Below are 13,939 nucleotides of genomic sequence, written 5' to 3'. Positions count from 1 at the left end.
AGTAGCTTACTGAAGATTCCAGAGCTATCAAGTCAGTGCCTTGGGTTTCCAACCCCGGCAGTCTGACTTCAGAGCTGAGAACATGGGAGTTGCCCCAGTACCCTCCCTCCCCCTCCACATCCAATCCCTCAGCGAGTCCTCACAACTATACTCTCAAATATATCCTGCTCCGTCCACTTCTATCTCCCTCCACAGCTCCCGCCTTGGTCCAAGCACCATCCCGCTCCCCTGAGTGACAGCTGTGGCCTCCTAACTGGCGCCCACCTTCTCCTGCCCCCTTACCTTTCATATACAGCAGCCAGGCCACCAGGGCAGAGCAATCTTTTTTAAAATGAATTGGATCACATCCCTTCCATCCCCAAACCTGCCCATGTCTTCCTGTAACCTTGTGTTAAATTCAAACTCTCCACCTGCCCTGCGAGGCCCAGCATGACCTGGCCACATCTCGCCCGTCCCCTGCTGGCCTTTTCCCTCTTTCCTGGACACGCCGAGCTTGTCCCTTTTCTCTCAGCTGCTCAAGGCTCACTCTGCTGCCTGCCATCCTGGCTGCAGGTTAAATGCCCCCAGTCCTCTGGCTCCCTCACCTGCAAACGCATCTCTTCTTGTCAGAGCCTGGCACACAGTAGCTATTCAGCAAATGCTTGTAGAGAGAACCCAAGAAACCCCACTATGTCGGGGTCCTGAGTGTGGACCCTGAGTGGCTGTTCAAGGTGCTTGGGTGGGGGAAGGGGAGGAGATCCCCGGTCCAGGCTGGGGAAGAGGGGCTTCCAGAGACCAGCTCAGACCCCAAGCTGTGCCCCACTCCCCCTCCAACTACGTGTCCTTCTTCCTCCACCAGGACTACCTGGACGCCCTCGCTGGCATCTGCTATGACGGCCTCGAGGGCCTGCTGTACCTCGGCCTCTTCTCCCTCTTGGCTGCCCTGGCCTTCTCCACCATGATCTGCGCGGGGCCAGGGGCCTGGAAGCACTTTGCCACAAGGTGGGCTGCCTGGGGAAGGAGGCGGGAGGCTCTGCTCTGCTCTGTGGCTGAGCTGAGAGCTGATAACCTGGGATGGAGAAAGGCAGTAGGGAGACCAGGCATTCAGCCCAACAGGCGGGCTGCATTTCTGCCAAAGCATCCCTGAAAGTCCAGACAGAGCCCCAAAAGGAGGTTGGAGGGGGCCAGGGCAGGGCCAAGGATGGTGACAGCATCGGGCCACAACCTGGCATCCTGTGCTTCCTCTGCGAGACCTTGTGGTGTGTTGCTGCTGCCGGGAGGGGTGCCGCCTGAATACCAGATTGTAGCACTGTTACCAGGGCACCTGTAGTCTCATTGAGGAGATAGACAGAGACAAGATGGTATTTCCGTGTCCTGAGCGTCGATCAGAAAAGGAAGCAGGGTAGGGAGGGTCAGTGTGCTTGTGGCCAGCAGCGTGGGCTGCCTGGAGGAGGTGGATGTGCAGCTGGGAACGGAGCAGAGTAACGTGTGGGGTGGGGCTGAGGACCACGTTTTCAAGGAGACACCTGTGGCCAGAGGGAGTCCTGGGAGGAAAGGTTGGGAAGTGGACCAGGACCCCACTGCCGGGAGCCTCCCTCGCCCCTCACGGCCGGCCATATCCTGCGTGTCATTCTAGGGACAGAGACTACGAAGACATCGACGATGATGACCCCTTCAACCCCCAGGCCCGGCGCATGGCCGCACACAACCCCCCTCGGGGGCAGCTCCGCAGCTTCTGCAGCTACAGCAGTGGCCTCGGCAGCCAGACCAGCCTGCAGCCCCCGGCCCAGACCATCTCCAACGCCCCCGTCTCGGAGTACATGTACGGCAGAGCTCCCTGGGGCCGCCCCGGTACCTCCCCCGACACATCGGGCTGGGGCGGCATCACTTTTCCTGGCCCTCGGGGAGCTGGATCTGTGGGTGGCAGCTTTGGGTCCAGAGAGCCAGGCGGGGAGGAGGCATCCGAGGCCAGCGTGGTCCCCTCACTGCAGCCAGGACGCCTGGGGGGCAGGCTCCCCGGGGAGCATCTAGGGCGGGAGGAAGAGCCGCCGCAGGTGTCGGGTCTCTTGCCGCAAGCCTGCAGGGCAGGTGGAAAGCCCGAGAAGCTGCCTTTCTCCAGGCCATGCTGCTCCTGGCCCCATCACCGCATCTGCTGCTTCTCCCGGGCCTCCCTGTCTTCCTGCCCTCCCTCCCCTCTATCCGTGGTCTGTGTCCCTCTCCCATGTGCACACACCGGGACCCTCCTGTAGAGATCTGAGCACACACCCCCAGCCTGCCTCCCCGCCCTGAGCGCGCCCCGCTCCTCTCGGCCCCGCAGGAACCAAGCTGTGCTCTTCGGTGGGAACCCGCGCTACGAGAATGTGCCGCTAATTGGAAGAGGCTCCCCTCCGCCCACGGTAACCTGGGCTCCCCGGGCAGAGGCACTGCCCTTGTGGGGAAGGGGGAATAATTAGAGAGAAAACCCCCTGCGGACCCAGGGACTCCTCGCCACAGAGGTAGAAAAGAAGGAAACAGTTTTGCTACTGGATAAGCTTTGTTTGTTTGTTTGTTTATTATTGGCTGCATTGGGTCTTTGTTGCTGCGCGTGGGCTTTCTGTAGTTGCAGAGAACCGGGGCTACTCCTTGTTGCTGTGCTGGGGCTTCTCAGTGCGGTGGCTTCTCTTGCTGCGGAGCACAGGCTCTAGGTGCGTGGGCTTCAGTAATTGTGGCATGTAGGCTCAGTAGTTGTGGCATGCAGGCTCTAGAGCACAGGCTGAGGAATTGTGGCGCACGGGCTTAGTTACTCCTCGGCATGTGGGATCTTCCCAGACCAGAGCTCGAACCCGTGTCCCCTGCCTTGGCAGGCGGTTTCTTAACCGCTGCGCCACCAGGGAAGCCCCTGGAGAAGCTTTAAACCAGACGGCCATGCACATCACAGGCAATCTGCTAAGGGGATTGCAGAGACAGAGCTCATCCTACACAGCCGGGCAGATGGATACCCCACATTCCGCACCTGTCCTCAAGATAAACCGTACCTGTCCTCCAGCAAGAGGATGCAGCAGCACCGACGGTCACACTGCTTCATTCCTAAATCCAGCTGCTCGTTGGGTGCCAAGCAGGCTCCCTAACCGCCAGGGAGATGGGGGACCGTCTTCCTGATGTTACCATTTCAGAGATGGCTCCCAGACCCGGAAGAAAACGTTCCTGGATTTTAAAACTGCTGAGAGCCTTCGTTGGCCGTGAGTCGTGCAGGATCTCAGTTCCCCAACCAGGGATGGAACCCGTGCCCCCTGCAGCGGGAACATAAAGTCTTAACCACTGGACCGCCAGGGAAGTCCCTTCATTGGCCTTTGGAAAGGTTTATACAGCTCTCAAAGGGACAGAGAAATCATTTATAAACTTTTAAAAGGAAATGCTACTCCAAGAAGTATTTCTCTCCCTTTTCACGCTGGGGAAGTTTTTCTTTTTAGGTTTGTGTTTACCTTGACACTGTGGGCTAAAGGGTGGGGGGCTGCTGTGGTGGCAGGTCTGGGAGGGCTAATACAAGACCTGCCTGCCCCAACCCCACCCAGCTCCTGATGTCCCCTGGGCTGTGCCTAAGCGGGGTCCACACTTCCCACCCGCCCTCCACCTCCAGGCAGGGGACGTCAGTGCAGCATCGGGGCAGGAGCCTGCGGTGTGAGGGGTGGGCAGGCTGTCTCCAGGAGAGGTATGAGAATCTCAGCACTACTGGCTGAGACAGAGCTGCAAATAGAGACAGTCACAGTTCAAAAACACAGACTCCACGCTTTCACTGCCGTGGCCCGGATTCAACTCCTGGTGGGGGAACTAAGATCCTACAAGCTGCTTGGCTTGGCCAAAAAAAAAAAAAAAAACCGACCACCACAGACTCCAGTACTAAATGCCTGGGTTCAAATGCCAGCTCATTGCATATGACTTCTGTGACCTTGGACAAGTACTTTAGCTCTCTGTGCCTCAGTTTCCCCGTCTGTAGAGTGGGGATGTAATAGCATACCGCATAGGTGGTAGGAGCATTGGAGGAGCTGATCCTTACGAAAGCGTGCTTGTGTGACACAGTAAGTGCTGTAAGAGTGAGCAGCTGATTTATTTTCCCCCTTCCTGTTGTCACTTGTGCTTCCTCCCACCCCACCTCCTCCACGGAGGTGTGGCATTTATAAGAAAGAAGGTCTAAGACGAGGTCGGAAGTCTACATTCTTGAGCCAGGTGTCTGTTGGGGAAGAAGCCCCTGCCTTCACTGGGCTGGGTGAGGGGTTTCACCTGCCCCATCCAGGTAGTTTGGAAGGAGCCATCCAGTTGGTGAACTAGAGCCCTGGAGCCCCAAGGATGTGGGACCCATGACATAGACCTTGGCCCTGAGAACCAGGATATTCATGTACGCTCAGGGAATCCAGCATGTACTTTTGGTGAAGACCACAGTGCCGGACCCAGGAAAGAGAGACGGGGACCCAGCCCCCGTCTTCAGGAAACGGATAGTCTACAGCCGGGGAGATGCGAGAAAGCTGTTGTTATAAGTGCCACATGGTGCTTTGGGACATAAAGGGAGGAACTGTTCCTTCTGGGTCTGAGGAGGTGACATTTGAGCCTTACCTTGGAGCACTGGGTCTCACCCCGGGGTGAGTTTGCTCCCCAAGGGGACATTTGGCATCTTTGGTTTTCACTCCTGGGGGTCGCTGCTCCTGGCATCTCGTGGTGGAGGTGGGCACAGGGCAGCCCCCACGACGCAGGATGATCAGCCCAAGCGTCTGCAGTGTCGTGCCCAGACCAACCCTCCGTCTCTCCCTGCTGGGGCCCCACCTTGCTGTTTTTTGCCCAGAGCGCCTCCCTGCTGTCCTTTTACATGTCCTTTTACAAACAGCAGTAGGCCCAGGCCTTGCTCTCACTCCCTGGGGGCCTCAGGCAGGGAGAACAGCCGGTCTGTTGGTCCAAGCCTGCTCCCGGAGTCGGCACCTTTGAAATCCCAAGCTGGCTTCTCTCTAAACCAGAAGCCTCTTGGGTTCCTTTTTCCTCCAGCCAGCTGCTCTGGCCCCAGGAATGCAGGTTGATTTTAATATGAATCTCAGTACAACATAATTAGGGGAAATCCGCTGCTGTGAAAAATGAATTACTCCAGGCACTGGGATGCCAAATAAAAATGAATTTCGGATTACCTTCTGCTTTGAAAGATCGAGGCCACTCTCCCCGCCATTAGCAGAGATAATCAAGAACTGACCTCCTTTGCAAGGCTCAAGGACAGGATAAACCTTCCCCGTTAAAACTGAGACCTGCCCAGAAACTCCAATTGCTTTGGCAGAGTTGACTGCCCTGCCCCACTCGGCTCAACCTGCCCCGGAGAAGACCCGCCTCCCCTCTTACCTTGTAAGGGGCATGAAGAGACAGCTAAGGCTGCTGTCCAAGGAAGCCATTGCGTGGAGGATGCGGACATGTGCCCCAGCAAAGAGCACACAGCTGGCCGCTCCCCACTCTCCCCCTGCACCTGCCCTAAATATTATTCATTGGTACCCAGTGCCAATGTTTGACGTATGGATAAATCCCTCCCCCTGCCAGCTCCATCTCTGCGACACGGAGGATTTCACTGCTGTGGGTGATATCAAGCCAGGTGATCGGAACCTACAGCCCATTCCCTTGGCTAGAAATGTGTCTTCCCTGAGCTCTGCTTTCTGGGAATCCCTTGTATCCTAGACCCAATGGACGGAAATGACCCAGGCACTTGTTTAAAACCACCAGTACCGGGACTTCACTCCAGACGTAGCCCGGGTGATCCTAGTCATTAAGCAAGTTTGGAAAATACTGCTTCAAGGAGGAGGGTCTCAGTCCTGAACGTCCACCACCTGGAGGGCTTGTTACAACACAGGTTGCTGGGCACACCCTGCTTCTGATTCAGAAAATCTGGGGTGGGGCTCAGGGATTTGCATGTCTATCCGGTTCCAGGCAAAGCTGAAGCCTGCTCAGGGGCAGGCTTCCTCACTCAGCGTACTGACACTTTGAGCAGATCATCGTGTGTCACGGGGGCGTGTCCTGTGCACTGTCCGAGGTTTAGCTGCATCCCTGGCCTCCGCCCATGCGATGCCAATAGCATCCCCACCGCCATGATAACTGAAGATGCCTCCAGACATTACCAGATGTCTCTGAGCAGGGGGCAGAATTGAGACCCACTGGGTTAAAAAGTCTCAGGCCACTCCCCCCGCCCACCAGCTGGAAGCCTTTGTCCATCTCTGGTGTGAATGGCCTAGACCTGGACCCTGGCAACGTCCCTAGTGCCAGGAGACAGTCAGGGTCCTGTGGACCATTGCTACTCGGAGTCAGCTGACCAGCAGCACCTGGAACTTGTTAGAAATACAGACTCTCAGGTCCTATATGTGATGTGAGATGTGATCACGTGAGAAGCCAAATCTCTACTTCTAAGCAGAGGCTAGCTAACATCTGCCACTTATACTGTGTTTTTCCAACTTGGCTGCACTTGGAAGAACTTAAAAAAAAATTGGTGGCACTTTAAAATACTTAATTTTTAAAAAGAAATAAGTTTATTTATTTATTTACTTTGGCTGCTTTGGGTCTTTGTTGCTGCACGTGGGCTTTCTTTAGCTGCAGTGAGTGGGGGCTACTCTTTGTTGCAGTGCGTGGGCTTCTTGTCGCAGTGGCTTCTCTTGTTGGGGAGCACGGGCTTTAGGCGCGCAGGCTTCAGTAGTTGTGGCACATGAGCTTAGTGGCTCCGAGGCATGTGGGATCTTCCTGAACCAGGGATCGAACCCGTGTCCCCTGCAGGTGGATTCTTAACCACTGCGCCACCGGGGAAGTCCTGCATCCTGAATTTGAGGCTGGGACCCAGATGTCCCGATGGCCTAAGGGTTGGAAGTATCAGCAGACACGAAGCCTGCCCGGGCCACTCAGCTATCCTCCGATGATCCCCACGAGGCCTTGACATTGAAACTTGGTGCCCGGCCGCTGTGGCTGGCCCCGCTCGCACTCCTGATCAGAAGTTCCGGCATTTTTGCTAGTACAGTGTCTGGCTTAACAGGTGACGTGTGACCCTGTCCTGACGGTGCCCTCTCCTCTCTCCCACAGTACTCGCCCAGCATGAGGGCCACCTACCTGTCCGTGGCAGATGAACACCTGAGGCACTACGGGAATGAGTTTCCAGCCTAACACACTTCCGGGAGTTCCTTCTGCCCTGACCCGTTTTGGTTCTTAACTAAGGCAAACGCAAGTGTGTTTCTTTAATGGAAACCAAAGGCATCCAGAGACTGCCTGTGGGCCTGCGGGATTGGAAGGCTCCTGTTGGCACAAGGGAGCAGCTGAAATTCAGGGAGAATCGGCCTGGGCTTGGCTGAGATTCCCAGGTGGACAGAAGACCCATGGCTTCGACCAGCCTCTCCCTCCTCTGACCTCCTCTCCACACCGGAAACACCCCCCAAGGTGCTTGGCTGTCCCCAGGCTGGGAGCCTGGTTCAGTTCGCCCCTGTATCCCACCCTCGCCAGGTAGGGAATGGCAGTGGGGAGGGACCGGGTCAGGCTCGAGGGTCCCCTTGCCAGGACTGTGCCTCCTCTGGGCGACTCGGACGGGTACGTACCATTTCCCCGCAGGTGAAGGTGGAAGGGCTGATCAGGAGATGACATCCCTGATGAGACCAGACACTGTCCAAACCCATCTCCCGGGGTCAGGTGGACTCTTCCTGGGCCACCGAGGGAAGGCGTCGGCAGGCTCTGCATCCACGGCTGGTGGCTCCAGGGCTGGGGGATCCAGAGCCTCCTGCCTGGTGGGCGTCCAGGTGGCGGTGGTGGGCCCGTCTTTCTGCAACCCTCTGTCGCCTCACCTCCATTCCAGAATCGCTGCTGTGAGTTTGCTCACGGAGGCTAGGGACGGTCTCAGGTATTCACAGATGCTCTGAAAGTGACTCTAACTCTTTGTTTGTCTAACTCAGTGTTTTAAAGATTTTGATTATCCAAAGAATTGAAACTCGTAGCACACCCGGTTTTTACCGTAGATGTGGGATTCACCCCTCCCACTTGATGTGTCCACCAAAATAAGGGTCAGTGAAACCTCCTGTCCCAAGATGCTGACTGCTGGGGAGGTGGGTTCATCCCACTCCGAGGGAGGCATTTTGAGAGAATAAAGTCTCTAAGAGGGAAGTCTGCACACGAACAGAGTCTGATCCAAGAGACTGGCTGAATGCCCAGGTCAACTCTCTCCCCCTTTTGTCTTCCCTGTTTGTCATAAAAGGTTTCAGCAGAATGGGCTGACTGTGTCTTGATGTGAAGACAGGCGTCTTCCCTACCTCTTCCACCATCCCGTCCCCCCCCCTCCCCACATTGTCCCCCGGCCCCTGACGTGCACCTGCTGGGTGAGAAGGAGCTTGTGGACCAGGAGAAAATAATGAGCCAACATCCTTCCCTCTGAGGGTCCAGGGTTAGGGTCTGTGGTGCTTCCAACCTCCTGCCGACAAAGAGTGCACAGCCTGGGGGCCCCCGCAACCCCTCACACCAAAGCAGGGGCACAGGGTAGCATGACTGTGGACAGGGGCTTCATTTCCATTTGGGAAGAGCCTCCTTCTGGTCAAGACACTGACAGCGGAGTGGTTCTCAGCCCCCAGCCAAGCCTCCGTGACAGCAGGCTCATGGGGCTCCTGGGATCCCCCCCATTCACCTGTACATACGTGTACCATGAACCCACCTCCGTGAGGCTGTGTCGCGTGCAGACGGGAACTCTGCGACATCAGGGTGGTGCTTCTTAACATTCGTTGTTGGCAACTAGAGTTTTTAATGCATGTGAACTAAACTAGAATCCCTTGGGTGGTTCCTGAAGGAGCCAGGTGGCCACACCTCTGCTTGAAACATGTGTGCCCTCACCCGAGGGAGAAATAAACCACTTGTACTAAAATCACACTGTCTCCAGCTTCCTCAGCTTTGGGAATGACGAGGGTACCTAACGGCAGCTTCTGGCTGGGTTAGGTGCAGGGAGGGCTCCAGAGCGGGTTTCAGTATCAAGGGTTGAAAGACAGGGCTACTGATGAATGTCACGGGGCCTCTCCAGTGGGTGACCCTGCTGCTCTTCAGGACCAAGGACAGGCCTCCTTTCTGCCCGAGTCCCCAAAGTTCCCCTGAAAGGTCATTGCTTCTAAGGTTGCCAATAATGAGGGGCATTTACTGAGTATCTCCAGTGTACCAGGGACTGTCCCAAGTAGTCACATTGTTACACCTCATAATAACCTGATGAGGTCACTTTGTAAGTGAAATAACAGGTGCTGAGAGAGAGTAAGGACTTAGTTGGAGCTGAGACAGGCTGGGACCTGGGACCCTTTGCTGCAGTGCTTGCACCTGGACAAATGTCTCCTCCAGCAACAAAAGACAAAGAAACTAGAAGGGACCAAAGTAACTGCGTGCGTGTGCAGTTGGGGCAAATTCTGGACAAAAAGACCCCCCAAAACCCAACTGCCACTTCTGAAGAGCAGGGAGCAAAAACAGGGTACTGCATACGCCCCCTGCTCTCAATACCACCAAAGAGGTGGGCAAACCACCTAAGCCACCCCTCCACCCCTCCCCTCACCCCATATAAGGAACCAGCTCTTTCTGGCCTCTTCCAGGAGCGAGCAAGGGAACCTATTGTTTTCACTCCCTCCTGCTGCAGCAGTGGCCCCAGTAAAGCCTTGCCTGAATTTCTTGTCTGAACTGGAATCAATTCCTATTGGTTGGGGAAGGCCAAGAACCCTGGTCAATAACAGAGCGAGTATCAGAGTCAGGGGTGTGTAACCCACAGCCCCGGGTGGGCGCCTCTGTGCCATGACGTGGGCTTGGGGCAGGTGTCTCATGGCGGGCCACCTCCCTGAGCTTTGCAGCGGGTCTTTGCTGCATTTCCTTCCTGAACGCTTCACCTCCACGGGGTGCCTCTCTGGGCCTGGGCTCCTGGAATGCACGGCGCCTTTCCGGCTTTCTCTGCAGCACCTCGTTTGTGAACACCCAAGCCAGCCTGGGAGGGCCGGGAAGGCCGACTCCAGCTCCCCGCCCGTGGTCCTCAGCTACCGTGGACTCCCGTGCAGCGGCTGTGCTCCCAGAGCCGACTGCTGTTTCAAGCCATTGCCAGGAACAGGTGTGTGTTTGAGGCTGTCATTCACACGTATCCCCAGGGAGCGGCCGCCGGTGTGGTCCCTTGTGCACCGTTGGTAGGGATGCAAAATAGTACAGCTGCTGCGGATAACAGTATGGCGGTTCTTCAAAAAATGAATACATTCTATTAAGTGAATAGAATTACCAGATGATCCAGCAACTCCACTTCCCAAAGGAATTGAAAGCATGGTCTCAATAGTTGAACCCCCATGTTCATAGAAGCATTAGTAGTCACGATAGTAAAAAGTGGAAACAACCCTAGTGTCCATCCATAGATGAACAGAGAAACAACGTGTGCTCTATCCATATACTTTATGCATGTTGGTATAAAGTACACCATATACTTGAAGACATATTACTCAGTCTTCAAAAGGAAAGAAATCCTGACACTTGATACAACATGAATGAACCTTAAAGACATGCCGGTGAAGTAAGCCAATTACAGAAAAAGAAAAAAAAAGTACTGTGTGATTCCACTTCTACAAGGTACTTAGAGCAGTCAAAATCATAGAGACAGAAAGCAGGATGGTGCTTGCCAGGAGCTGGGGGAGGGGGAGGGGGGCCTTATCGTTTAATGAGAATAGAGTTTCAGTTTTGCAAGATGAAAAGAGTTTTGGAGATGGTGGTGATGGTTACATAACACTATGAGTGTACTTAATACCACTGAACTGTGCACTTAAAATGGTTAAGGTGGTCGATTTTATGTGTACTTGACCACAGAAAATTGGAAGAAGAGGTTGGGGGGACAGCAGTGCAGTGGGTTGTGGACTGGCCCCGGGGATGGCCAGGGCCAGGGGCTGCTCTCAGCAAAGACTTTCAGTTGCCAGTTCTGCTGTGATTGAACGGAGATCTGAGACACACTGCATTTTTTAAACTGGATCCTTGCACCTACTTCTAAGTATATGCTCTATTGCTGGCTTCCCAGGGTGGCTGAGACGGGCCTGCCCACGGGTACCACCCGTTTGCCCAGTGAACATAGCCACCCGTTGGCGGTTGGCAGCATGAAGGCTGTGAGGGTGGGGTGGGGACCCTGTAATAAATCATTGCAATAATAAGAGAGAAGAGGCGGCAGTTTTCCTTTCAACTTTTCCCACTTCCCTCTTTTCCACCTCCCCCCCCCAGGCATAACATGGGTGCAGGGAGCCTCAGCTTCCCAAAGCTGGGGGTGGGGCGAGGAGGGTGCCTGCCAGCCGGTGCTCCTAGCAGGAGCCGATGTGTTTCTTCTGGACGCTTTGTCTAGGTCTGATTCGCATCTGACCACACAAAGCCAGTTCAGTGTGGCTTTCAGACGCCCCTGCATCTTGCCCCCATCCCCCTCCTCCGCGTCCACCCCGAGGGACTCCTCGGCTCAGAGAAACTGGTGGCCGGAATCGAGGGGGCAGTTCACAGCAGCAGTCACTTACGGGCTCGCCTTTGGTTAGTGCCATTGGGCAAAGTGCCATCTCTGGGAATTTTGTGGCACCCAGCAGTGGTGAAAACACGTGTATGAAGAAGTTGGGGAGCCTGAGGGAGGGAATGTTTGCTTTCTTCCGGTGCTTTCAGGGTCCCAAAACCCCAGGAATTTGGCCAGCCGCCTTAGACTGGATCCCCCACAAACTGGCCCCAGCTGACCTTTGCAAATTCCTCTCTCATTGTCCCCCTGCAGGGACTCCAGCCCCCAAAATGCCTTTCTTCCAAGACAACCGCCCCTCCTTTGCTCACATTACGCCCTGCCCCCGCAATCTGAAATCCTCTCCCCATTCCTTTCCCCTTGCAGCTCATAACCGTTTCTCAAGGCTTGGTTCCAACCTCAAATTCTACTTCTTGGATGACACATGGTCAGCCCCGGTCCACATCTCCAGCGCCCATTCCTGAACTCTGGTTAGATCCCCTGCCGTGGGAAGCACAGAGCTGGCCTCCTCCCTTCAAGTGCCGGCTCTGAGGTCGTCTCCAGCCTGGGCCCCCCATTATCCTAGGCACTGCCACTGCCCCCTCCATTTGCCAACGAGGATGGTTGAGTCTTAGAAAAGGAAAGCAACTAGCCCAAGTTCATGCGATTAGCAAATGGCCAAACTGGGATTCTAACTCATGTTTTCTAGCCCCATATCCCCTTCTTCTAGCTTACCTTATTGCACCTCCTTGCCTTAACCCATGAGAAATTTCATTTTATTCATTCATTCATTCAATAAACAGTACATGTTTACAACGTGGCAACCAAGAGCTAAGCTGTGGAAACACCCAGCCCCTGCTTTCCAGGAGTTTCCATTCTGGTGCTGTAGTCAGACTTAAATTTATCATACAATGTGCAGGGGATATGGTAGCAGAGAGGCGGCTGGAGGTTATAATTCCCATTTAGTAGACGAGGAAACTGAAGCAAGGGGTGGTAAAACGACCTCCGGGATCACGAGCAAATAAATAGCAGAGCCCCAACCAGAGCGCAGGACCCGGAGGCGCGCTGAGAACAATTTGCATTTTCTCGGGATCTTGCCAAATGCATATTTGTAGACTTGGATAAGCGCTTTGGCAAAGACGCTACACACATTTATCATTACCGGTGCTCGACTAACGTGGGAGGGACCGGAGGCTCTTCCAGCGTGGCGGGATGAGGGGGTCACGTGCCCCGGGTCTCCTTCCGCGCCGCCTAGCGTCCTGGGCCCCCGCCCCCGCCCCCCGGCCAGGGTTGCTAGGCAACGGGTAAACTCCGCGGCTCCGAGCCGTTTGAGAAGCGCTATAGCTGGTACCGGTGCTTCCCCAGCGGCCGCAGGAACCGACCGAGGGTAAGGACGGGCGCGGGGAGGATGTCCACGGCTGAAGAGGAGAGTGGGGAGTGAAGGGGAGAGCCCCCGAGGGTGAGCATCACCGCTGGCGCAAGAAACTCCTCGTGGGGCGTCCTTCCGGGCTGGCTCTGTCGGACGGTGGATGCTGGGACCAGCGCTCCCAGGGTCCCCCGCCCCATCAGTCCTCGCTGCGCTAGATGCTCCCGAGTCACTGGACCCAGCAAGTTCTAAACACCTTGCCTCCTGCACCCCTAGCTGCCAGTCGGGTCCTGATGCTATAGGTCTCCTAGAGGGGACGGGAGACCTCTGAAGTGTTTACAGCTGAATGGATGGAAAATACAGCCCGGGGCTGGGGTGGAGGGAGGCTTACCAGAAAGGAGAGCTTTCTGGTAAGAATGGAGGGGAGAGAATTATAGTCCCTGAGCCCCTACTAAGGGACAGGTCCACTGCATCATTTCATTTATCCCTCAAGCTGGGAGTGGGCATACTTCTGCCCCTTAGGGCATCACGCTCAAGGTCACATCATTAGTTCCTTCTTCCTGCAACAAGTTCAAAGCTTATCATGGTCTCTTGAACTACAGAAGTGCTTTCTCCTCCCAGCATTCAGACCCTGTGTTTTCCTCTCTTAAATCATTACCTTGCTGTGCTTTGTTTTTCAAGTCAGAAGAGAAGGAATGGGGGAGAGAGCTCTAGGTGAGAGCCCTAGGGGATTGGGGTCACATCACACATTCAGCATGTGACAGAGGGAATAGGGGACCACTTTTCTGTCCCAGGGACTGCAAGTCTTTGCTTAAGGAGACAGCGCTGTGATGGGCAGAGCAGGTAAACTCGGCCCACATCACCCTCCAGCTCTGGGGACCTCCTCCCACCTCTGGCTGTCCTCATCCTCCACCTCTTGGGGCTCACTCCAGGTCGACCCAGTGTGAGGCAGAGGAAGGATTCCCAGGGAGATCGGCCTCTTTTGAAGGCGAGTGAGTCTCTTAGGACCGCAAATTCCGGAAGGTGCACAGACAGAAGAAAGAGGGCAGGAAGCCCCTCCTCCTGCGGTCCTTTGTCCAGCCAGACATAGCACAAAGACTGGGGGCTGCCCCAAGGATGCAAGGAAG

General features: G+C 55.4%; 2 protein-coding genes across 6 annotated transcripts in view; both read left to right on the top strand.

Moving 5' to 3' along the window:
* Positions 1–7,179, top strand: part of TTYH2 (tweety family member 2) — a 38,824-nt gene extending 31,645 nt beyond the window's left edge. For 2 of the 3 annotated variants that reach the window (XM_057716263.1, XM_057716261.1), the window contains 4 exons: positions 839–981; positions 1,616–1,801; positions 2,297–2,375; positions 7,042–7,179. In XM_057716263.1, the coding sequence (XP_057572246.1) occupies positions 839–981; positions 1,616–1,801; positions 2,297–2,375; positions 7,042–7,122 (489 nt within the window). In that variant the 3' untranslated portion in view covers positions 7,123–7,179. Of the gene's footprint in view, positions 1–838; positions 982–1,615; positions 1,802–2,296; positions 2,376–2,822; positions 3,606–7,041 lie in introns of those variants that run through there. The other variant, XM_057716262.1, reaches the window with a different exon arrangement.
* A 152-nt stretch (positions 7,180–7,331) lies between these two features.
* Positions 7,332–13,939, top strand: part of DNAI2 (dynein axonemal intermediate chain 2) — a 31,316-nt gene continuing 24,708 nt past the window's right edge. For 2 of the 3 annotated variants that reach the window (XM_057716260.1, XM_057716258.1), the window contains exon 1: positions 12,808–12,833. The gene's annotated coding sequence lies outside the window, so the exon portion shown is untranslated. Of the gene's footprint in view, positions 7,393–12,807; positions 12,834–13,939 lie in introns of those variants that run through there. The other variant, XM_057716259.1, reaches the window with a different exon arrangement.

This window comes from Hippopotamus amphibius, chromosome 17, assembly GCF_030028045.1.
Source record: "Hippopotamus amphibius kiboko isolate mHipAmp2 chromosome 17, mHipAmp2.hap2, whole genome shotgun sequence".
Classification (NCBI taxonomy): Eukaryota; Metazoa; Chordata; class Mammalia; order Artiodactyla; family Hippopotamidae; genus Hippopotamus; species Hippopotamus amphibius.
This window is presented reverse-complemented; position numbering and strand designations above follow the sequence as displayed.